This window comes from Myotis myotis, unplaced genomic scaffold (genome assembly GCF_014108235.1).
Source record: "Myotis myotis isolate mMyoMyo1 unplaced genomic scaffold, mMyoMyo1.p scaffold_m19_p_11, whole genome shotgun sequence".
NCBI classification, from domain to species: domain Eukaryota; kingdom Metazoa; phylum Chordata; class Mammalia; order Chiroptera; family Vespertilionidae; genus Myotis; species Myotis myotis.
The window spans coordinates 35,241,592-35,267,292 of record NW_023416315.1 but is presented as its reverse complement, the minus strand read 5'-3'; the positions used below and the strand labels follow the sequence as shown (position 1 = coordinate 35,267,292).

General features: G+C 36.8%; 1 protein-coding gene across 1 annotated transcript in view; it reads left to right on the top strand.

Annotated features, from left to right (window-relative positions):
• Positions 1–24,313, top strand: part of SDHAF3 (succinate dehydrogenase complex assembly factor 3) — a 43,306-nt gene extending 18,993 nt beyond the window's left edge. The window contains exon 2 of the mRNA XM_036328096.1: positions 24,083–24,313. Within this exon, the coding sequence (XP_036183989.1) occupies positions 24,083–24,286 (204 nt within the window). The 3' untranslated portion in view covers positions 24,287–24,313. The remainder of the gene's footprint in view (positions 1–24,082) is intronic.
• Positions 24,314–25,701: the final 1,388 nt, after the last annotated feature.

Sequence of the window (25,701 nt, the reverse complement as noted above, 5' to 3'; positions counted from 1 at the left end):
ATGTTTTCCTGTCTTTTCCTGTCCAAATCTTAAAATGTCTTTCAAAACGGTTCTAATCTTTTACTATCAATTCTATTCTTGATTTACTCTTTTAAAAAAAAACACATATTTTTATTGATTCAGAGAGGAAGGGAGTGGGAGAGAGAGATACAAACATCAATGGTGAGAATCATTGATTGGCCGCCTCCTGCACTCCCCCTACTGGGGATCGAGCCCACAACCAGGCATATGCCCTTGACCGGAATTGAACCCGGGACCCTTCAGTCCGCAGGCTGACACTTTATCCACTGAGCCAAACCAGCCAGGGCTTCTTGATTAATTCTTATTGTAAAAAGCAAAACTCTATGTTTTCTAATTTCCTAAAATATTAGTTTTTGTACTCAATGCTTTCTACATTATCTTATGGTTATTTGTTGACATTTTTGGCACTAATAGATGGTAACTTCTCTGAGCACAAAAACTATGTTTTACTTATCTTTATCTACTTTGAAGCTCCTAGGACAGTATTTTGCTTATAATGGATGCTCAGTAAATCTTGCTTTTTTTTTTTCTTAAAAGAAAAATGTGTGATTATTTTTTGGATGAAGACCAAACATGCTAATGCCCATAGTTGGATAAAAAAAAGTTAACCAATCAAATGTGTGAACTATAATCTTTATAAAGATTAATAGTTTAAGCAAAAGCCTTTACCCTGATTATGGGAATTATTAAATTGTATTTCATAGATATTTGAGAATTCAGTGTATTTCATAGGGTACTAGGCTTATTCCAAGCACTTTAATTCATGTTTTTATCTAAATAGACTATCAAATCACTAGGAATATGAATGTATGAATAGCTGTTTCAGTTTATGATTGTTATGATTATTGTGCTATGTAGCTATTAATAAGCTTCTGGTCTTTATAAAACTTATATTGGGCATCTGTGGTTCCTAATTATTCAGGACAAGTTAAAGTAGCTTAATATCATTGCTTCTTTGTACATTTAATAAAGTTATGCCTAACATGGGGGAGAGATAAAGAAAGATTATTTAAGGAACTTACGACCATGAACTGGTAGAGACCCAGAATAGTCATAACTGCTAAGAGTCTCTTAAAAACAAAAAAAGTAAATGAGTGTCATGTGGTTCCTTGAGCTATAATGAACACCATTTTTCTCTTAGGAAGAAGAGAGAAGCTAGGAGCAACTATGCATGATCATTTTCACTAAATTCTTCTAAGAATGTTTACCTGTTTACAGCTGGATTCATCCTTTCTAATAATATTGGGAAATAAATACTAGTCAGATACAGGAATTTATTGTGTAAGTGTAATTTCAAAAGTTGCCACACGATGGCAGAAGATCCTTGTATCTGGAAAGACAAATGGAAAAAACTTTCAGTTTTATTTGAAATAGTATTTGTCATATTTCAACTAGTAATCTTCATGTTTGTGTTATCTGATATAGATTTATTATCATTTTAAATGTTTTAACTAATTTTAAAATGGAATACGTGTTTTGTGGTGTTTTTTTTTCCATTTCTCGTATACAAATTTAACCCATTTTTAAGGTTTTATATATTTCCCCTTAATAGTATTTTAAATAATTGTTTTGGTAAATGTATTTTTTCTTAAAAATTCAATTTAGGGGAAATTGAGTACAGTTATTTATTATTTATAGATAAATGTATGAAACCCAAAATGTGGAATTTTGACTTTATTTTAGAAATGAATTGATTCATTCTTTGTATTAATTTACCTAGAGTTTGGAATGGCCATCTCATGTTCTCCTGACTGTTTTGTTAGTTGCCTGCTTTATCACTGTCAGGTCTTCTCTGAAATTTTCCGTCTTAATTTAAGAAATTATTCATTCTGTAAATATTTATTAAATGCTTACCATGTTTCATATACTACCCTAGACACTGAAATTTATAGTGATAAAAAAAAATCCATAAGATATAATCAGATATAACTTTTTCAGAGCTCACAGTCTTGCAAGGCAGATAGCTACCAAATACATTATTGTGTTTTGAGTTCATGTTTGTGGGTCTTATTAAAACAAATATACTTTTCATACAGATTTAAAGAATATACAACTTTTACATAGGCACAGTAGATTAATTATAAAAATATTGAATTATATGAGTGATGACTGGGAAAAGATCAAAATAAAGATTTGGGAATTTTGGGAAAACTTAAATAGTCCAAGGTTTTTTTGTGTGTTTTGAAGGATGTTAGATTCGCTAGTGAAAAAGAGAGGGGGGATAACATGACATTTTTTAAGTTTTAATTAGTGACATTTTGGCCTTTTTCAGTGTCCACATGATTTTTATTATATATTGTTTGTATAATTTGTAATAAAAACTGGGACATGATTATAAAGAAGCACTAAAATAAAATCATATAACACATGTATAGATAAGTACTTGAAATGTAGATTTATTGACTGTTAAATTTGGTTTATTGCTAGAACTATAAAATAGTTCTTTATGAAAACAGCCTTCAAAAATAAGACTAAAAAATAAAAATTACATATATCTGTTACTTTAAGACAAAGAAACCCCCCACCTTTATAGTAATTATATGAACATTACAAAAAGAAAATAAACAGAATAATTGCTCTTGGGATATATTAATGTGTGCCTTCTTTTTAGCTGTTTCTATCTGTAATATCTGTTACTTTTTTCTGAAAAAATGTAGTTTTTACAATATGGTATTAAATTTTTCCTTAAAATTGCATGTAAGATTTTGCATATATATTTTACGATTAATTGCTGACTTCTTTAACTGAGAAAACCTTCTTTTCGAGTTAGTGTTTTTGATCTCTCTGGATAGATGTGGAATTGCTGGGTCATAGGGTAGTAGTACATGTAAGTTTTTGAGGATCCTCCATACTGTTTTCCATAGGGGCTGCACCAATGTACAATCCCACCAAGAATACATGAGGGTTCCTTCTTTTTCACATCCTTAGCAACACTTATGATTGTTGATTTATTATTGATGGTAGCCATTCTGAGATATGTGAGGTGATATGTCATTTGTGTGTGTGTGTTTAAAATACGTGTTTATTGATTTTAGAGAGAGGGTAAGGAAGAGGGAAAGAATGATAGAAACATCAGTGAGAGAGAAACATCAATCTACTGCCTCCTGCAGGCCCCTTACTGGGGATGGATTCTGCAACCCAGGCTTGTGCCCTGACCAGGAAACAAACCAGTGATCTTTTGGTTCATGGGTTGACCACTGATCAACCCCAGCCTCGAGTCATTGTGGTTTTAATTTGCATTTCCCTGATGAGTAGTGATGTTGAGCATCTTTTCATGTTATTGGCTATTTGTATGTCCTCTTTGGAGAAGTGTCTATTCAGATCCTCTGCCCATATTTTAATTGTATTGTTTGTTTTTTTGGTGTTAAATTATATATTTTACATATTAATCCCTTATCAGATGTATTATTGGCAAATATTTTCTACCATACAGTGAATTGTCTTTTCATTTTGTTGTTAGTTTCTTTTCAAGATGCAGAAACTTTTTAGTTTGACATAATCTCATTTGTTTGTTTTTCTTTTGTTTCCCTTTGAGGAGATGTGGCTTTTTAAAATATATTATTTGGGGCCCCAAGAAACTTTAAGATGCAGAAGAGTAAGAAAACTACAGATATGACACAAGGCACTTGTATTTGTCAAGTATTAGGAGTATCACCAGTGTGGACCAGTAGTTTTATTGCTAGCTTTACCCAGTGGCCAAATAAGTTTCTATTAAACGAGTACAAAAAACGTTTTATATAAATGTTAAAGGCACACTTTAAAATTAAATATCCTTTGCATTTTGAAGTTATTTATTACATGTTCTTACAAGCTATTATCTTTTTAAAGTATGCTACTTTGTAAAACACTATGTAATATGAAGTGAGAATTCTCATGATCCGTCTGCAATGTGTTAAGGAAAAATAAATTATGACAATGGAAGTTCAGAGTGATAGCTTGAAAAAGAAGTTATTATTAGAAAGGGATTATATTTTATTGGCAGCTGTTAGGTGACTTAATTGAAGATATTTCACTTTTTGTAAAAAATACCTTGTCTATTTTTCCCTCATATTTTTATTAAAAAGTTTCCAAAATTGAAATAAATATTTTTTAACATCTCTCCATCTGAAAATGTGTTTTTGGATTTTTGTGTACAAGAATCCAAGCTATTTTATTTACTTATTTAAATACATTTTTATTGATTTCAGAGAGAATGGGAAAGGGAGAGAGAGAGAGAAAGAAATAACAATGATGAGAGTCACTGATTGGCTGCCTCTTGCACACCCCACACTGGGGACTGAGCCCACAACCTGGGCATGTGTCCTGACCAGGAATCGAACAATTACCTTTTGGTTCATAAGTCCATTCTCAACCAGTGAGCTACGCTGGCCGGGCTGGTAAACATCTTTTTATGTGCTAATTTGCCATCTGTACGCGATTTTGGTGAAATGTCTGTTCATGCCTTTTGCATATTTTCTAATTGGGTTATTTTTTTAGTTTTGAGAATTCTTTATATATTCTAGATACTGGTTTGTTTTTGTTTTCTTGTTAGATGTGGTTTGCATATATTTCTCCTATCTGTAGTTTGTTTTTCATTCTTTTAACAGGATCTTTTTCAGAGTAAAAGTTTTAATGAGTTCCACTTTATTACTTTTTCTTTTTATGATCATGGTGTTGGTGTCAACTATGAATTCTTTACCTCGTCCTAGGTCCTGAAGATTTTCTCTTCTTCTTTCTTTCACACTTTACATTTAGGCCCATGGTCTATTTTTTAATTAACTTTTGCATATGATGTGAGGTTTAGCTTGTTTCTTTTTTTTTTCCTTCTTCCTTTTTTTGGTACCTAGTCCACTTGCTTCAGCACCATTTGTTGAAAAGGCTGTTTCTCTTCCATTTTATTGCTTTTGCACCTTCCTAAAAAAATCAATTAGGCATGTTTGTGTGACTCTGTTTCTGGGTTCTCTATTTTGTCCCATTGGTCTATGTGGTGGTCACTCCACCACACTGTTTCGTTTGGTGTAACTATAAAAGTCCTAACATCAGGAAGAATGATTTTTCTGAAACTTGGGGAGATCAGCTCTGGGAGAAATGACATCTTAACTATGCTGAACTACTTCAGTTTTTACATTTAAATTTAAGTAAAACAAAATTAAGAACTCAGGTTCTACAGTATTATATTTTAAGGGCTCAAGCCACATTGGCTTGTGACTACTCTGTTGGATAAGGTAGCTCTAGAATACCATACATACTGGTTCCTGTGTCTGGAACACCCCTCCTTTTAGGTTGATCAACTTCTTATCCTTTAGATGGCACCTTGTCCTAGATACCCTCTCTGTCCCATGCCTCATTTCTAAACCCAAAAGCTGCTATGGAACTCGCGTGTGTTCATTTCTAATTATGGCAATTATTATGCACTCCCTCCTCTTCATTATTACATTGTGTGCTAGTTACTCTGTTACTTCTCTGCTTCACCACTAAATTATAAGCTCCTTTGAATCAGAAATTGTGTGATTATGCTTATAGCTCTAGCACCCGACATTTAGTGTGTGCTCAGTAAGTAGTTGGTGATGTATGAACAGTATATCACATCTAGTTAATTTACTTATTTTTTGTAGACTGTCTTCCAGTTGGGATTTGTCTGGTGTTTTCCTCATGAATAAACTGGGGTTATGGGTTTGGGGAAGAAAGTCCACAGAAGTAAATGCCATTGTCATCACATCATATTAAGGATACATTATTGCCATTGTTTTGATCTCATTAATGTGTCTGATAATGATGAGCTTGTGCCTTTACTTTCTATGTTACCTTTACTTATTTCAGCATTTATGGACTATACATTAATCAGAAAATTGGATTTTATTAAGTAACTAGAGGCCCGGTGCACACAAATTTGTGCACTCGGGTGTAGGGAGTCCCTCAGCCTGGCCTGTGCCCTCTCGCAGTCTGGGATCCCTTGGGGGATGACCACCTGCTGGCTTAGGCCTGCTCCCCAGGGTGATTGGGCCTAAGATGGCAATCAGACATCCCTCTGGCAGCCCGGCAGCCCTCGGGGGATGTCCATTTGCCAGCGGGGAGCAGACCTAAGCTGCAGTCAGACATCCTTAGCGCTGCTGAGGCAGGAGAGGCTCCCACCACCACCGCTGTACTGGCAGCCATCAGCCTGGCTTGTGGCTGAGCAGAGCTCCCCCCTGTGAGAGTGCACTGACCACCAGGGGACAGCTCCTGCATTGAGGTCTGCCCCCTGGTGGTCAGTGTGTGTCATAGTGATCAGTCATTCCCAGTCTTTCTGCTGTTAGGGTCAGTTTTACTATATAGGATAGAGGCCTGGTGCACTGGTGGGGGCCGGCTGGTTTGCCCTGAAGGGTGTCCCGGATCAGGGTGGGGGTCCTGCTTGGGTGCCTGGCCAGCCTGGATGAGGGGCTGATGGCTGTTTGCAGCTGGTCACACCCTCTTCAGGGTGGGGGTCCTGCTTGGGTGCCTGGCCAGTCTGGGTGAGGGGCTGAGGGCCGTTTTCAGGCTGGCAGGTGACTGAAGCTCCCAGTCTCTTTTTTTTTCTTTTCTTTTTTTTTATTCTGGGATTTATTTACCTTCTATAGCTGTCACTGGAGCTGAGAGCTGGCTCCAGCTCTGAGGCCATGGCTAGCTGAAAGCAGGTATCTGAGTTTGTTTAGCTTCTATAATTGAAACTCTGTTGCCATCACTGGCTCTCTAAGCTCTGAGGCCCCGGCTGGCTGAAAGCGGGTATCTGGGGTTTGTTTAGTTTCTATAATTGCAACATTGTTGCTTAGACTGGAGCTCAGAGCTGGGCTGCGGCAGGCGGGGAACCTTGGGTTTCTCCATCACTGGAGCAAGCAAGCCTCATGTTCTCTTCAGCTGCTTGGCTGCCGGCTGCCATCTTTTTTGGCAGTTAATTTGCATATCCTGCTGATTAGCCAGTGGGAAGTGTAGTGGAGGTATGGTTAATTACCATGTTTGTCTATTATTAGATAGGATGGTAAATGCTAAATCTTTAAATAAGAGTTATCTATTCAGTAGTTGGAAAGTTACCTGTTCACTAGTATCTTTTTTGCTTGTGCTTGCATTATTAATATTATTTTCAACCACAGGATTCTTTATAAGCATCTTTTAAAGTCTCCTATCCATTAGACCAAATAACATAAATTGTAAATCCACTTAACTGGCCTGACCAACTATAGCTTGTCCCAATACCGGGCTCTGGGGGCAGATTGTGGTTGTAGGGAGAGGTTTCTCTCAGTTTGGTGGCATGGGGAACTGGGGAACTAACCTTATATTACTTATTGCCTGAATCATACATGACTTTCACAGTGTTAAACAGTTATGTGACACCCTGCAATTTAAATACCAGTAAAACAAATTTTTTTTTAAAAAAAACCCTAAATAGAAATTCTGATGTTTTCTTCCCTTGCTCCAATGGATTGTCTTGCTGTAATTTGTGTATCCCCGAGGTACTCACATCTGACACTGGAGACTAAGTCTAGAAAACTAAAAGAATTTCAAAGATTTTTTTCCTGCCTCCCTAAATTGATTCTTTTCTATAGTCTCCAGACTTCTTCAAGTGGTTATTTCTTTGTGCATGGTATCCTTGTTATGGCAATTCCCTTTGATTTCCTGATAACCAGACTGGATGTATACTGGTTCCTACATCCATATAGAAATCCAAGCCATTGCTAGGTTACTTGTTTTAAAACTTTTCTTTTAAGGGCTGGTTAATTAGGAGAGTACTTCTAGGAGGCTGACATTTATATTCTTTTGGAATATAGAATTTGAATGCTTTCACTGTTTTGTCTTTAAAAAAACAATCTCTGTTCTTTTCATCTTATAAACACCTTTCCAGTTTCCCTATATTTATGAGTAATTCTTTGAAATGGGAAGATACATGTGCTGTAATGCTAGAAAGAAATAATTAAAAAATAATATAGACCAGGATTATTTAAGGAAACCCAGTGTATAGATTATGAACCTAGACTGAGATTAATTAAAACTGATTATTTCCAAAGGGAATTTTAAACATTAGCAACGTTTTTAGGATTAAACCCTTTCATTCTGTTTATTTTCTATAATTCAGTGTATAAAAATTTGATTCACGCAGCTTTTTAAATATTGTTTATTATAAAGTGAGGTGTATATACATCTTTGGACATTTTTGGCATGTTCTTATTGTTAAGAGATTCTAGTTAATAGATTCTGTATAAAGCAGTACTTGGACAATTGATGCTACCATATATTATTCCAATGTAATAGAAAATTATGCATTTTTTGTTGGGGTTGGTTGGGTAGCTATAATCCTTTTAAAGAAAACATGTACCTTATGCATTTAGGCCAGGGGTGGGCAAACTTTTTGACTCGAGGGCCACAATGGGTTCTTAAACTGGACCGGAGGGCCGGAACAAAAGCATGGATGGAGTGTTTGTGTGAACTAATATAAATTCAAAGTAAACATCATTACATAAAAGGGTACGGTCTTTTTTTTTTTTTAGTTTTATTCATTTCAAATGGGCCGGATCCGGCCCGCGGGCCGTAGTTTGCCCACGGCTGATTTAGGCTATAATATATTCTATTTTGCTTTATACATTAATATATATTATATAAGTATGTGTTACATGTATGCATATTATATAATATTTCTGTTACCTTATTTCAGCATTTATGAACTATACATTTATCAGAAAATTGTATCTTATTAAATAACTAAAGACCCAGTGCACAACATTTGTGCACTGGGGGGCAGAGGGGATCCCTCAGCCGGGCCTGTGCCCTTTCGCAGTCTGGGTGCCCTCAGGTGATGTCCAACTGACAGCTTAGGCTCACTCCCTGTGGATATCCTTACCGCTGCCGCAGAGGTGGGCTGCTGCACTCACCAGCCGTCAGCCCGGCTTGTGCCTAAACGGCGCTCTTTAAGAATGATAAATAGCAAATCTAATCACAGGCATTTTGATGTTACTCAGAGAAGAAATTCATAATACATTTAAGTATGGCATATGGCAACATGCTTGAGGAAGTTAATATTTTATGACTCGTACATTTGCCTTACATGTCTTTGAAAATTGACTCCACGTGCCCCCCAGCACTGGAGAGTTCATAGTCGATGAGATAAAGGCAAGTGCCCTTTGAGCTACTCCTCCAGGAAGTCGCCAAACAGGTCACAAAAAACAATCGTAATTCTTTGAGTGTAAGATCTGTTTTATTCCCTCTGATACTGGGTACCTGGACTGGGAATGTGAGCTGCTGTCTTTAACACCACTGCCCATCTGGAGGACATGGGACAGGACAAGAGAGTTAGAATACCACAGAGCTCTCTGACAGACGCAGCTCTGTTGGTGTCCAGAGTTCTGAAAAAGTTGGTTTTGCCAGTTTTTGCCAGTGCATTTGTTGCTTTTGGGAGAATTGAACCATTGGAGTTCCCTACTTAACTGTTTTTGCTGACATCTGGTTCTAAGATTTTTAATGTTTGAGAATGATTTTATCCTGAGGACACTGGTAAAGGAGCGATGATAACGACAAGGATATGTTCCCCATTGGATACTAAGGGAAGAGTGTCCAAATGGAGCTGCACTGTAGGCAGTTGAAAACATGGGACTATAGTGAAAGGCAGAGGTGTCAGGGTTTGAGGTCAGGCTTTGGATTTGGTAATGTTGAATCTCTGGAATTTAGAATAGCAAAAGGCTGCTGAGGCTTAGGTTTGAAGAATACAGTAATTGTTAAGAAACCTGTGAAGTTAGGGCAATATAACATTTTTTTTTTCCTTTTTCTAATGGGAGAATTATTTTTGGAATTTGGTGTTAAGTAACACATTCTGGTGCCAATTTCTTTGTCAGCTCTTAAAAAATACTGTATAGCCTGTGGGACTCTTACTTCACAATTAGCTGCTATTGGTTGGAATTGGAAGAAGGAATGATTACAATAGCAGTGTTTCTCTGCTTAGTTTTTATCAGAAAATCACTAATTTGTACTGAAAGAAATAAAGACCTGGATACTCAGTGTCTTCTTTATTTTCTGTTACCTTTTTTTTTTCACTTTGCGAGTTTCTCTCCCCTCCCCAAACTCAGGTAGCTTATTTCTAGTTTCCACCTTTTCCATCTTATGGCTCATAAACTAATTATTAAATTCTGCAGCACACCCAAAATTATATTTTTTGCCAATCTGACAAAAGAAGTGTATAATTTTGATTCATTCACCCTGAACTGTTATTGTTGTGTAGGCCATTGTAATTTTTTTTTGTTTGACAATCAAAGGGAAAAGAGGTCAGTGCCCTTGACTAAATAGTTAGTGATTCATGTTTTAAAAATTCTTGGAGCACACCTGTGTGGCATACCAGTTGAAAATCGCTGAACTAGAGCTTTAATCTCTGCTGAATCAACCTGAAAAATAATTTCTTCTCATTCTTCTTTCCCTTCCAGTCTTTACTTCTCTCTTATTTACCATTATTTATTACAGGTCTGCAGGCATTTGTGAAAAGTCAATGAAATGACATTTATAAAAAATTTGAATGTACCGTGCCAATTTCCAGGATAGAATACCAGAGGCTTTAATTATTGGGAACTGCCAAAAAAAAATCCCATTAAATTAAAATATATATAGTTTATAAATATACTATAGACTGAATCATAACCTCTTGGGAATTTCAAAATAATTTCTCTCTAATGACTTACAGGTTACTTGTCTTTTAAAAATCAATTGATAATTAGACTGGAAAAGAAAGGATATGATCATGAAAGTTTTAATTGCTCCCTAAGTGTATTTTACCAAAGTTTTAACTTTTTTTTTAATTGGAAAAGGAAGGCACTGTACTACTATAGGCTGTGTTATTGAAAGTAGAAACACCAAAAGCATTTCCTGGGAATATTGGTTTAGATCATGTTAACAATTTGTCTACTATTGAAGTATAGAGACTTTGAGGAAATTCTATTTAAAGTTGGATATTCAATTCTGTGAATATCTATTCTTTAAAACATTCCTGTTCTATTGTATGAGAACATAGTATAAAACTTATTATCTGTATGCATGGGAGATTATGTGCATGCCTTGAAAGCTGGTCTCATCATAAGGCTAGGACTAACCCAGTGAAATGGGGAAACCTGTTAGAGATATGGGTGCATGAACCCTGTGGAGTGCAGCATCCCCGCTTTTCTGCATGTCCTTAATGTCTTAAGATAACTTTACAAAACTGGGCAATGAGAAAGGTGAGAATGAGAGCATGCTGGTAGGGTTCCTCTTTACTCTGTAGACAGCATTAGAGACAGGTTCAGCCTACACAGTCACTGTTTCATTCTTCTTGGAACCTGTAGTGACTAAGATTTTTAGTTGCTACAGTAGTTCTGTTCTCAACTTGCTTGGAACTATAGTCTAGTCAGTCAGACCACCTTGGGAAAAGGGCCCTAAGGTGCAGTTCAGCTGAGGGGCCTGTATGTCTCATTATTATGAGAATTGAAAATTGTTTGTTATGGAAATCAATACTTTTTATACTTTATTGAGAATTTATAGTTAAATTATATTTATGATCCCTTTAAAGATAGGTTCCTAATTCTGTTTGAGAAGTTATTTTATTTAGAAAGAATAAATATGACTGTATATGAAGTGGCAAATTTGTTTTGCAAAATGGAATTATTTTTCTTAAGCTGATTTTACTACAGTATGGTAAAATATTTATGAGAAATAAGCCAGAGCTAATAGTTGGGATTGAGATCTGCTATGTGGGCAGCTACATTATAAATGATCAGAAATTATATTTTTATAGTTTTCATTTTGAGTTGTTTTAGGGATTGGCCATCAAGGATATGGACCCAGTTTTTCTTTATTTTGATTAAAGTCTAGAATTTTTACTTATCCTCTTTGTTTCTAGTAAATCTAGGCCTATGTGTTTATGCCCATAAATTTCCCGGAAACTTTACTGTGCTAAATATGGTATGTATAAAATGGTATATACTATAGAATCCTATCTAATAAAAGACAAACAGGGTAATTGACCGAACTTCACTACACTTCCCATTGGCTAAACCGGGCGATATGCAAATTAACTGCCAAGAAAGATGGTGGTTAACCGCCAACAAGGATGGCGGTTAATTTGCATACATAGGCACAATGATGGGAGGCTAAAGGGGAAGGACAGAAGAACGGTGATCTGAAACCCAGGCGGCAGGCAAGAGCCGGGGGGACAGGGCAAAGGCGCCCCCGGCCCTGGATCGGAGAACCGGGGCCACCTTTGCCTGCCCCCCAGCCGGTGATCGCGATCAGAAAGCCAGGCCGAAGGCAAGGCGGCACCCCCGGGACCCAGGAGCCGCCTTGCCTGTGGCCCGTGATCCTGATCGCGAAAGTCGAGGCATGCCTAAGGATTTTTTGTACATGTCTCACAGTCTAGAAGCAGAGTCAGAATCAAGAAGTGGAGTCTTACCTCAGCGCTGGTGTGTTTAAAAGTATCTAAAAATAGCAGTTCCATTGTGGAGTCCACCACCATGTTTGCCCCGTGGGAGGCATGCTGAGGACTTCCAGGGCAGCCCTATAACCTCCAGGTGGCGACAGCAGCTCTGGAGAGGGAAAAACTGCAGCACTTCCTGTGTCCGAGGTGCTAGCACCGCAAATCTTGGCCTATCTCCAGCGGCCGAGAAAAGGCTGAGAGAGGAGAGGTGGGTACGGTGGCTCCAGTGGTCCAAATCCTGTCATTGTCTGCGTTACCTAGCCTCGGTGCCCTCCAGAGCAGCCTCAGTGCCGGTACAGAGGAGGCTTTGGAAAGGGTGGTGGTGAGGAGAATGCTTCTGACTCTGGATACCCAGTGAAACTGCTGTCAGGAGCCTTTCTAGGGCTGGCAGGAAAACGCAGCAATGAGGGAAGAATAATGTCTCAAAATGAAGAGGTTGGTTTTTTTTTCTCATCAGCAAAATGTGAATATTACCTAACCCACAGGCTTTGCAAGAATTAACTGAAATAAAATTCCAGAAATCGTATAATGGCCTGGCTGAAGTAGATAGGTTGGTTGAGCATGAGCATGGTCCTGTGCATGGAAAGGTTGCAGGTTCAATTCTAGGTCAGGGCACATACCTGGGTTTCAGGTTGGATCCCTGGTCAGGGCTCCTTAGGAAGGCAACTGCAGGGATGTTTCTTACATTGATGTTTCTCTCTCTGTCCCTCTCCCTTCCACTCTCTAGAAATCAATGGAAAAATGAACTAATGCCATATCTACAAACGTGGATAATCCAAAAAAAAAAGGGGGGGGGGCCCTAACTGGTTTGGCTCAGTGGATAGATCATCAGCCTGCAGACTGAAGGGTTCCAGGATTGATTCCGGTCAAGGGCATGTACCTTGGTTGCAGGCACATCCCCAGTTGGGGGTGTGCAGGAGGCAGCTGATCGATGTTTCTCTCTCATTGATGTTCCTAACTCTCTATCCCTCTCCCTTCCTTTCCATTAAAAAAAAAAAATCGATATATTTAGGAAAAAAACGGGTAAAAGAGGTTGAATATGTACTGTATAATTTAAAGTATGTAAAAAAAATATAACTTTTTAGGGGCATATATGTTATCTATACTAAAAAAAGGAAATCTTTCAGACATACATCCAGACATCCTCCTGGACAGAGCCACTGTGTTGGGGGGCCAAGGCAGAATCTGTTACAGGCGATCAGACTGGCAGGGGAGGGGACTTAGGGGCAACTGGGCCGCCAGGGGAGGGCAGTTAGGGGTGATGCAGCTGGCAGGGCAGCAGTTGGGGTGATCAGGCTGGCAGACAGAGGTGCTTAGAGGTGATCAGGCAGGCAGAAAGGTTAGGGGCAATCAAGCAGGTAAGCAGGTGAGCTGTTAGGAGCCAGCAGTCCCAGATTGCGAGAGGGGTCCCAGATTGGAGATGGTGCAGGCCGGGCTGAGGGACTCCTCCCGTGCATGAATTTCGTGCACTGGGCCTCTAGTAATTTTCATAATAAACAATTCTCAATCATCACAATAATGAAGAGACATACAGGCCATATATGGTTAAATTTGGTGAATGCTCCACTCAGCTGATCTTGACCTTAGGATCATTTTCCGAAGGTGGTCTGAGAATTGACCAGACTACAGTTTTAAGCAAGTTGAGATCAGAATAATTGTAGCAACTAAAAATCTTAGTTTTAATTCTCAGGTTAATAATGAATTATAGGTCGATTATTTTCACCCTGAGGTCATATTGAATACATTAAATTTCCATTTTAACATAATGAGTAAAGATTTTATTGAGAAAGTAACCCTTCTCCAACCCTTTTAGACCATCTAAATATGTTATTTCTGTTTTTTTTAAAGTTTTAAATATAAGATATACCAAAGTTGAATAAAATTATATAAAATCTTGCAAAGACATGAATCTTTGTAGTCACTTTAATAAACTATAAATTATGATTGCTCCATTGAAATTTACTTTGGTACTAAGTTAAGCTCCATTTAACTATATTGCTTTCTTCTCCAACACACATTCAGTTGATTTTAGTAATGTTCCAGGCCCATGTTAGCTTTTTATCTTTACAATGGGAATTGACTTTTGCAGATACTTACTAGTGTGAAGTATTTAACACACATTATATGTGACATTAAAACATTTGTGTTTTATTTGAATCCTTTATTCTGTCTTTCTGGGCTATTATAGAGTTATTTAATCTTAAATTAAAAATAATAAGTTTTGTTTTATTGGCATTTATAGATGTGCTACAGAACACATTCGATGGCTTTTTTTTTTTTTTTTGGTTGTAAGAATTGAGAGAGATGAGACAAAGCAGTCAAAAGTATGTGATATTGTCAGTACACCCAGTTTTTTATGATAGAGTAGTTGCTCCTATTTAAGTTACAATTTTTATTTGGTGAAAAGGGCTTCAGGGCATCCTTTCCTTATTATTTTTCATTAAACACTTAAAATATTTCAAATTTAAATATTTCAAATTTATTATTAAACACCTCTCAGTTCCTGGATATTAGAGAGCAGTGTTTAGAATAATTGGTCCCTTCTCCCCAGGTAGTTACGTTAAGCAAAACTGATCTTTCGCATGGACTGAGCACTAACATATATGTTTGGACTTTGTGAAGGAAAGAGTCAGGAAAAGTGAATGTCGAACATTTTAGTAGTGGTTCTCAAACTTCTGGGGATCTCAGACTCATCTGGAGGACTTTTCAAAACACAGTAGTTTCTGATTCTGTAGATCTGGGATCAACCTGAGAATGTACATATTTAACAATTCCCAGATGCTGCTGATGCTGGCTGTTTTCGAGACTTAAGACAGAGATAAGGCTGACAGGAAAATCAGAAGGAAGACTTCACTTTAGGAAATACAGGCAGATGAGAAATCTAAGAAGCAATTAGGGAATAAGGTCTCATTCAGGAACACCTGCACTACCTGCCAGAAAGACAATCATTAAACATCCTTTTTATTTTTCAAAGTTTTAAGTTTACATGATTTCAGGAGTCAAGTAATACCAAAATGTTTACATTAATAAGTCATCATTCTATCACATTCTTCCTCATTTCTGCATTCGTGTTTTCCAGAGACAGTCACTTTTAATTCTTTAGTTTTAAATCACATGACCAGATATTCAGCTGATCTTTCTTACACACAAAATGCCTTTTTTAAAAAAATACGTTTTATTGATTTTTTACAGAGAGGAAGGGAGAGAGATAGAGAGTTAGAAACATCAGTGAGAAAGAAACATCAGTCAGCTGCCTCCTGCACACTCCCTACTGGGGATGTGCCTGCAACCAAGGTACATGCCCTTGACTGGAATCGAACCTGGGACCCTTCAGTCTGCAGGCCGACGCTGTATCCAGTGAGCCAAACCAGTTAGGGCCAAAATGCCTTTTTAATAGGTGCATATTACCTATAAAGAAAAATAAATCTGTAAGCCTCTGGTTGAAGTACAGGAAAGGGAAAGCATAATATTGCTATCTAATATGCAGATAAGTAGAATTGAATAAATTATTTTGATATAATATTTATAAAATATCACTGATTTTGACCTTACCCAATTTTCTGTCTAGTATTGTTTTTTTAAAATGTGAATCTCAAAATATAAAGGGTTTTTGTAGCTGCAGTTTCATACTTAGTCTCCCTATCTCCCTTAAATAAACAAGGCATGTGGCCCGTTGGCCGTGAGTTTGACATGCTTGCTGTAAAGTTTTAGATTGGTAAACAACAAAAATGAGGGCATTTCAGGTGGAGAGAATAGCTGGAGTAGAAGTTTAGTCAGGATAAAGCAGATACAGAGATGGATCTAATGAGAAAGGGGATTTGGGACTTCATTCATTGATTGATTGTTCATTGTATATCATGTGACTAAAACACCTTTCCTGCCACATAGCTTTAGATCTAATGGCTGTGATGAATATATAAGTAAAAAATTAATAAAACTGTGGTAAATGTCAGAGTAGAGTTGGTTTTATATATATATATATATATATATATATATATAGAGAGAGAGAGAGAGAGAGAGAGAGAGAGAGAGAGAGAGAGAGAGAGACTGACTTGATAAATTTAAATAGAAAATAATGCTGGCTTACCTGGGGCTGGTTGATAAAATTTAAATTTGATTCAGTGGGAAATAGGACACCATTGTGGTTTCTAACATAAGAGAATGACTAAATGATAATGTCATTGTTTCTGGTACAGAGGCAAGGTAATAATTATCTCGCCTCAATTAAAGGTGTGTTGGTTCATGGTTCTTTTATAAAGCTAGGACAGTTGTACCACTCGTCATCTTATTTGAGTTGTTCACAGTGAATGACAGTGATGTTTTAGAGTGAAACCAATTTTGGGGCCAGAGGGAGGACAGACTAACATAATTTCTCATAATTAGCTATATATATTGAAGCGATATTTTATCTATATAAACAATTATATAGTGAACTTAAACTATAGGAAAAGTGGTAAAATAAATATATTAGTGAATATAGTTTAAATGATGTATTATGCATGGCTATGAGGATACTCTTAACGGAAAACAGTAGCTTGGAGTTCTTTGACCAGTGATGGATTTGGCATTGTGTTTCCTATGTCTTTTACTTTTTTTTTTTTTATCATGATGCTCTATAAAATAATTTTTCCCTCTTCCTGTTTCTTTTTTAAAACCTAAGAGTAAATATCCAAAGTTCACTTTTTATATGTTTATTCATAGTTTCCTGTAGTGATTGAGTTACTTTTTCTTTGGTTTGGTTATAGATATATTGTTCCTGGGTAACTCATGAATATTGTTGTATGATAATGTTACACTCTCTCATTTGATTCATTAGAATAATATTTAAATGCAGAAAATAACTTTTAAGACAGTGTATTTTAATTTTCTCTTAAAATTTGTCTTTTAGAAACAAAGCAGTATTTAATGTAATAATAGCTGGCTTAGGATCATGGCACATAACCACAATTGAAATGTAAAATTACTTTCAATTTCATGTGTGATTTAAAAAAATACATTTTTTAATTTGATATAGTAACTCACTTGATCTTGTAGCAGATCGCATTGGAGAGTGTCTGAAAATTGTAGATTGTTACACTGTTTTTGATGAAGGCCAGAATGTAAATTAGAAATTAGTTAGAAATTAGTTAGAAAACATACTGCTCATTTTATTTTCTTGATAACATCCTGAAGATTTTCTAAAAAGATTTCAAAGTATAATTTGAATGCATCATGTTCTCAAGTTAGTTAATATAATTATTTCTCCTTTTTTCATTATGGAATGCAAAGCTTTTTAAAATTAAAGTATAGTTGACATACAATATTATATTAGTTTCAGTTGTACAACATAGTGATTAGATATTTATATACTACTAGAGGCCTGGTGCACAAAAATTTGTGCACTCAGAAGGGTCCCTCAGCCTGGCCTATGCCCTTTTGCAGTCTGGGACCCCTTGGGGGATGGCCACCTGCTGGCTTAGGCCCACTCCCTGGGGGATCGGGCCCAAGCTGGCAGTCAGACATCACTCTGGCAGCCCGGGAGCCCTCGGGGGATGTCCACTTGCCAAGGGGAGCAGGCCTAAGCTGCAGTCGGACATCCTTAGTGCTGCTGAGGAGGCGGGAGAGGCTCCCGCCACCACCGCTGTCTGGCAGCCATCAGCCTGGCTTGTGGCTGAACAGAGCTCCCCCTGTGGGAGCACACTGACCACCATGGGGCAGCTCCTGCATTGAGCGTCTGCCCCCTGGTGGTCAGTGTGTGTCATAGTGGCCAGTCATTCCCAGTCTTTTTGCTGTTAGGGTCAGTTTGCATATTACCCTTTTATTATATAGGATATGATGTGATCACACGAGAAGTCTAGTAAACATCTGTCACCATACAAAGTTATTGTGATATTATTGTTTGTATTCCCTATGCTGTACTCTATATCCCTGTGACTTATTTATGTTATAAGTTTGTACTTCTTAATCCCCTTCATTTTTTTTGCCTGTTCTCCCACCACCTAGCCCTCTGGCAACTATCAGCTTGTTCTCTGTATGTATGAGTCTGTTTAGTTTTTTAGTTTCCACAAGTAAGTGGCATGATACAGTATTTGCCCTTTTCTGACTTATTTCACTAACACAATATCCTATAAGTCTATCCATATTGTCCCAAATGGCAAGAGTTTATTCTTTTTCATGGCTGAGTGGTATTTTGTGTGTATACTCAGGGATAAGCAAAAGTAGGTTCACAGTTCTTTGCATGGAAAATAATACAGTAATTAATAAATAATATAAGAATAAATTGTTTCATGTTCTCACAACTGTAAAACTATTTTTGCCCAATGCCTATATATATCTATAGATAAACACACACCACTTTTTCTTTAGACATTCTTCTATAGGTGGAAACCTAGGTTGCTTCTATAGCATGGCTGTTGTAAATAATGCTGCAGGGAACATAGGCATGAATACATCTTTTTGAATTAGTGTTTTGTTTTCTTCAAATTCCCAGAAGTGAAACTGTTGGGTCCTTCTTTGTCCCCCGTTAGAGCCTTTATTTTAAAGTCTATTTTGTCTGGCATAAGTATTGCTATCCCAGCCTTTTTTGTTTCCATTTTCATGAATTATCTTTTTCCATCCCTTTACTTTGTCTGTGTGTATCTCATGTAGGCATTATAGGTAACGGTCTTGTTTTTTAATCTATTCAGCCACCCTAGGTCTTTTAAATGGAGCACTTATTCCAGTAACATTTAAAGTAATTACTGATAGGTATATACTTATTGCCATTTTAATTGTCTTTATACTAGCTTTATAAGTGGTTGGTCTACTACCTTTATTATATGTTTGCCTTTACTGGTGACATTTTTTTTTTTATATTTTCTTATTGCTAGTTTTGGCCTTTCCTTTTTCAATTAAAACATTTTTTTGTATGCCAATTTAGTGGTGATGAACTCCTTTGGCTTGTCTGGGAAATTCCTGATTTCTCTTTCAATTCTGTATGATATCCTTGAAGGTAGAGTAGTTTGGTTGTAGTTTTTTTTCTTTTCATAATGTTGAGTATATTGTGCCACTCCCTTCTGGCCTACAAAGTTTCTTTTGAAAAATCAGCTGATTGTCTTATGGGCTTTCTCTTGTATGTAACTAATATTTTTTTCTTTTGCTGCTTTTAAGATTCTCTTCTTATCTTTTAACATTTTAATCCTATAATACATCATCTGTATTTTGCATTGTGTGCTCATCACCCGAAGTCTACTCTCCTTCCTCCACCATATTTGACCCCCTTAACCTTCTTCATCCTCCTCCATCCCTTCCCCTCTGATAACCACCATACTGTTGTCTGTGTCTGAGTTTTTGTTTGTTCATTTGTTGTTTTCTGTTTTAGATCCCACATGGGTTGTATCATATGGTTCTTGTCCTTTTACTTATTTTACTTAACATGACACTATTTTTTAAGGCTTTTCTGATATCCCAATTAAATGCGAAATCTCATATATATCTTTATTGTTAAAAGTATTACATATGTCCTCCCTCCCCCACGGCCTGGAGTCACAGGTGAGTCCTGTGTATGGCTTACTGTATTGGGCAACCTGGGGAACTTGATTCCAGAGGGGCCCAGCTTCATGGCCACCTGAGAAATACACTTATTGGTGACACTAGTGCTACTTTGTATTGTTTGTTTTCTGTGAATCAGTGTGACGCATTGGGGCTAGGAAATAGCATAGGTTATTTTTGATGATTTTTTTGTATGCTATAAAAATGGAAAATCTATCATCAATGACTTGAAAATCACAAAACTGGGTCAAAGAGAGCCAATAAGTCAAATTTACTATCCTTGCCAACATAGATTCCTCTTTTCTGTAATGTAAAATATTCTGCATTAATGACTTGAGCAGCTGTACTTCAGATCCCCACAGTGTCTTTGAATTTAGTTTTTGTAATTCAGGTAACTTTCAGGTTTTTATGGAGGGGGGTGTTTTTGTTCCTTGAGGAGGCATGGCATTTTTAATCAGTTCTCTAGGGAAAGCTTGATTAAATGCTCCAAACTTAAGTTTGTTGGTTCACTGTTGCTAATAAAATCTTACAGTAATTGTAGAAGAAAGGTAACTTTTCCCTTCTAGATATAGCAGTTGTCCTTCTGTTTGGGAGTTTATATTGAAGGAGTACAAATAATTTAATTTGCTGAAACTGAAAAATTATTGTCATTTTAGTTTTCTAGGAAATTATGGCCATAGTAGCACCATATATGCCTATCTTGTAAGGGAATTTATAATTTGATTTATGTAGTTCAAAAGGTGGCGGCTTCTTATACCATTTAGGAGCCTGCACTAAATGTTTTTCTAAATATGAGTATCCTTTTGTGAGGCAATTATCTTTGTATTTATAGAGTTTGATAGTTTGGATTTTCATATGTCATGTTTTCTACAGAATCAAGAATGTTTCTGACTGTACTTTTGGGTTATTTAGTTGTAATTTTGTTTTAAAGAACAAAGAAGGGCAAATAGTAAAAAATGTGATTAAACAAAGTAATGAGAATTTACAATTTCGTGTGTTAATCTTTACAGCCAAATTAATTACAACAGGCAAATTGATTTGGTCTCAGCTGGTAGGACATATCATGAAAAACCAAACCTATAACTTTTCTCCATTCCAAAATTTCTACTTAAAAGCTTCTCTCCTCCTTGCTTTCTTTCCCATTTAATTAAATATTATTTACATCTTTATTATGAGATCAAAACAGTACAGAGGTGAGATGTTCAGAACAAAATGTTAAAGACTGCTCCCCAAACTTTTGTGGGCATCTTTTTAGCCTCTCTCTCTCTCCATACATACATTCTTGGCTTTCTGTGACTCTATCTCTATCCCATGTTTAAAAATTGTGGCATGCAGACCAAAGGGTCCTGGGTTCGATTCCCACTCAGGTCTCTCTTCCCTTTTCTCTAAAAATCAATGGGAAAAATTTCCTCAGGTGAGGATTAGCAAAACAAAAAACAACAGCAGTCCGTCTCAAATTTTGTATGCCAGGTGTATAAGAAAGTTTATTCCACTTCGATGTTATCCTGTGTGGGGCAGGTAGCACAAATCCAACAAGTCACTCTGTCAGTACAAATGGTAGGTTAATGGTACATGAAGTGAATTTTATCAGAATTCACAAGCATGTGCTAAAGTATCAATTCAAATCTATTCTTTTGGTAAGGAAATCGTTGTGAAACCTATTTGAAAATAATTTTGGTGTGTTTTACTTAGACTTTTAAAATGTGTATGGCTTAAGAAAATGTAATAATTCTAAAGGTATTTAAGAAATATTTCCAGAAACAGAAAGAAGAAAAACTGCTGGTAAATGTAGGCTTAATTGACAGCAGGAGAAAATGAGAATTAAATATAACAGCAAGAACTAAAAGGGACAAAACTTTGTTACTCATGTAATCATTATGACCCTATTGGAAATAAAGGTCTCAGGATTGAGAAAAGATACCCTTAAAGCTAACTATCAGGTTCTTCTTTGAACCCTGATGGATATACAAGAAAAATATTTCAAAGATACTTTAGAAGTTGAGATAACAACTAGTTGACGGTGTACAAGACATGTCAATATCCCAAAGTGGAGAATCTCAGTCAGCACCTACATGCAGGCTACCTGGACCCAGGACCCTCAGGCAGCAGTCCCTAACGTATGCAAATATACCTCTTTCAGGGAAAACTGGCATTTCTGTTTGCTCCCTCTGTATTAAGTCCTGGGGTGACAGCCAGTTAACTATTTCCTTTTGAACCTGTGAACACAAGTCTGCTGGCTATCAGAGCCAGGCTGTCAAAGGTGTGTCCTCTTGGCAGCAGCCACAAGGGACAGAGCATCAGACGTGTACCAGTGCCTTACACTGGGGCAAGGGAAGAGTGCTAAGTTGGTACCTGCCAGCCTCTCCATCCCTGGGGAAGATTGCAGTCAGCCACTACCTGTGTACTAAATTAGAAGCCTGTCCCTCAAATCACAGGTTTTCAAGATCTGCAAATGGGTCTCTCATGGGATTAAGTAGTCTCAATCTGCTGTCTCTGGAAGGGATAGTCACAGTGAATCTGTGTAAACTGGTTAAGAAGTGTTTCTTAGTTCACTCTATGAATTGGATTTCAATAAAACATGAAGAAAATATTATTTCCTATACAAGTAAAGGTTTAGAATATAGCCAAAGAAATCCAGGAATATATGGACCACTGCGTTCATTGCAGCATTATTTGCAGTAGCCAAGATTTGGAAGCAGGCCAAATGCCCATTAGTGAGTGAGTGGACAAAAAAGCTGTGGTACATTTACACAATGGAATACAATTCAGCCATAAAAAAAAGAAGAAAGTCTTACCTTTTGTGACAGCATGGATGGACCTGGAGAACATTATGTTAAGTGAAATAAGCCAATTAGAGAAATACAAGTACCATATGACAACTTATTGTGGAATCTAATGATCAAAATAAACTAACAAAGTGGAGACTAACTCATGGATACACAGTACAGACTGACAGCTGTCAGAGGGGAGGGATTAAGAAAAAAAAAAGACTCATGGACACAGACAACAGTATGGTGATCGACAGAGGGAGGAGATAAAAAAGGGTAAAGGGATAAATGGTGATAGAAGGAGACTTGACTTGGGATGGTATGAAATCTATGTAATTTTATTAACCAATGTCACCCCAGTAAATTCAATAAAAGTAAATATAAAGAAAAAAATCACAGTAGTCATGAAATTGTTGCTTCTCTTTTCCATGCTTAGATTAAGTATGCATTGCTGAGAAGTGGGTAAGCCACTTTAGTGTTGTGTTGATGATATTAAAACCAATTACAACCCCCTCCCCCCCCCCCCAAAAAAAAGGGAATGTCTAGAATTAAAGTTTGTTTGGTGATAATGGCAGTTATAAGCAATTTAATTCTCTTAAACCACTTAGAGTAACATTATCTAGAGTTAATGAATTAATTCGCTTAACCACATCATCATTAACTTCACGAATTGAAATACAGTAGTACTTCCAGCCTGATTGAAGATTAATTTTAAAGTGAGAATCTGCTTCAAAGTGTCACTTGTGTATGATGATGGTAGTTGGAATATTAGACTGAAGATGGTGATTGAATGAGAGAAAAATTATAGCATAAAAATAATACAGAATATTTTTCCTGACAAAATAGTTGTTAAATATTGAAGACTTAAAGGCTTTAAATTTTTTTTTAAATCTCTAGTGTGATTTAAATTAGTTTTTAAATTGAAGAGGGGGTTGAACTTAATAAATTTTGAGACCCACTTTTAGATGTATTAAGACCCATGGCTACCCTTTGAAAACCTAATGAAAGCTATGGCTTCAGGACAGTGCTATGCTTGTTTACATACAATTTTTCACATGATTTTTGGGTGGTTTATACTCATTTCTGAAGCCCATCCACGGACAATTCTCACCCACCCTCAATCGCCCCCTACCCTGCAGCTTTTCAGGTAAAGAACTTTGCTAAAAGCTTATTAAGTATCTTAAAATACTAAAAATTATTACTGAATAGTAAAGACACAGCGTTGTATGTTTTTCATCAAGTTCAGAAGACTCAGTGATGGAGAAAAACAGGTACTTGGAATTAGAATTCTTTAAGTCCTCCAATGTTGAATGAGTACAGACCTTATTTTAATTTTATACCTATAACCTTCATTTTTCTCTCGTTTTACTAGGCGTATGCAGCAGTGCTATGGCAACAAGCTAACGAAAACAGCCAAAATTCAACTGAAAAAGCATGTTTTGGAGCCGCCCTCCCAGAAGAGAAACTTAATGACTTTCGTGATGAACAAATAGGACAGCTGCAGGAGCTGATGCAAGAAGCCACTAAACCCAATAGGCAATTTAGTATTACTGAGTCTGGGAAACCAAAATGTTAGTCTGTACAATAAAGCTTAACAAAAGCATTTCAAGTTCAGAACCCCTTATTTTAACTATCATTGGTTTTAAAAAATGTATTGAGCTTTTAGGCTTTGAGAATGCTGGTGTTAATGAAATAGGTATTTTTATTTGGGAATGTTATGAACCTTCTCTGCTACGTATAGATCAGGTCACCGGTGGACAGAACTTTACATTACTGAGGTAAATATCAGTACTTGCTGGATGGGATTTGATTTTTGGATTAAATAAGGAAGAAGAGCTCGAAACTGGACAAACCTGTTGAATTCTGTCAAAAATTTTTAGACATATAAATTTGTTTTTAATGCTATTCTTGTTCAAGCATGGTTTTGTAGTCAACAAGACTGAGGGTTGTTTGCATTTTCTACTTGATCTCTAATTTATTCTCTTGATAAGAGACCTGTTAGAATACTAGAGGACCTCTGTAATGTCAATTAGATTCATATGAAAGTATCAAAATTGAAGAGGCTGGTAAATTCATCTAGTCCAGTGATGGCGAACCTTTTGAGCTTGGCGTGTCAGCATTTTGAAAAACCCTAACTTAACTCTGGTGCCGTGTCACATATAGAAATTTTTTGATATTTGCAACCATAGTAGAAAGATTTATATTTTTGATATTTATTTTATATATTTAAATGCCATTTAACAAAGAAAAATCAACCAAAAAAATGAGTTCGCGTGTCACCTCTGACACATGTGTCATAGATTCGCCATCACTGACCACGTTTTTCAACCTTTCCTTTCAGAATTTATTTGATCGAGATGCATCTTGACTCTCAAGATTAGTGAATTTGAAACACAATGGATTTATTCCAACTAATTCTGTGTTCTGCAGATCTCTGATAGAGATATACAGAAATGCTGGGCTCAGTTGGCAATTATGGGCTTAAATGAATGTATTATTGTTATACAAATTTAATATTAACTTGTGCTATTTTAGCAAAGAAATAGAGTTCAGTGCTAGATACCTGAAATAGTACACCCTTTTCAAGGGTTTCAAATCATCTCAGTGCAAAAACTGATAAAAGCCAAATGTTGAATAATAGTTGCTAAGCAACTTTAAAAGAATTAACTATCTGCATAGTAATGACATAGCTAGTGAATACTGTCACTCACATTAGATGACTGAAAGGAGAACCAAGCACCAGAGTAGAAGAATAGTAAAATTCTAATGCAGAGCTCCCCGGGGGAGGTGTGGGTGAGTGCAGTCCACGGGCTAGCAGAGCTGGTTGCTGTGTTGCCCAGGCTGGAGCTGGTCTGTATTTGCTGGGCCAGCAGAAACTGCCCTCTGGTGGTGCACTGAGACTGGCAGGCAGGCTTGCAGAGGAAGTTGGGGTATTGGGGTTCTGCTCAGCAGTATGGCAGTTGGCAGCCTGGGGAAACAACTTGGGGAATG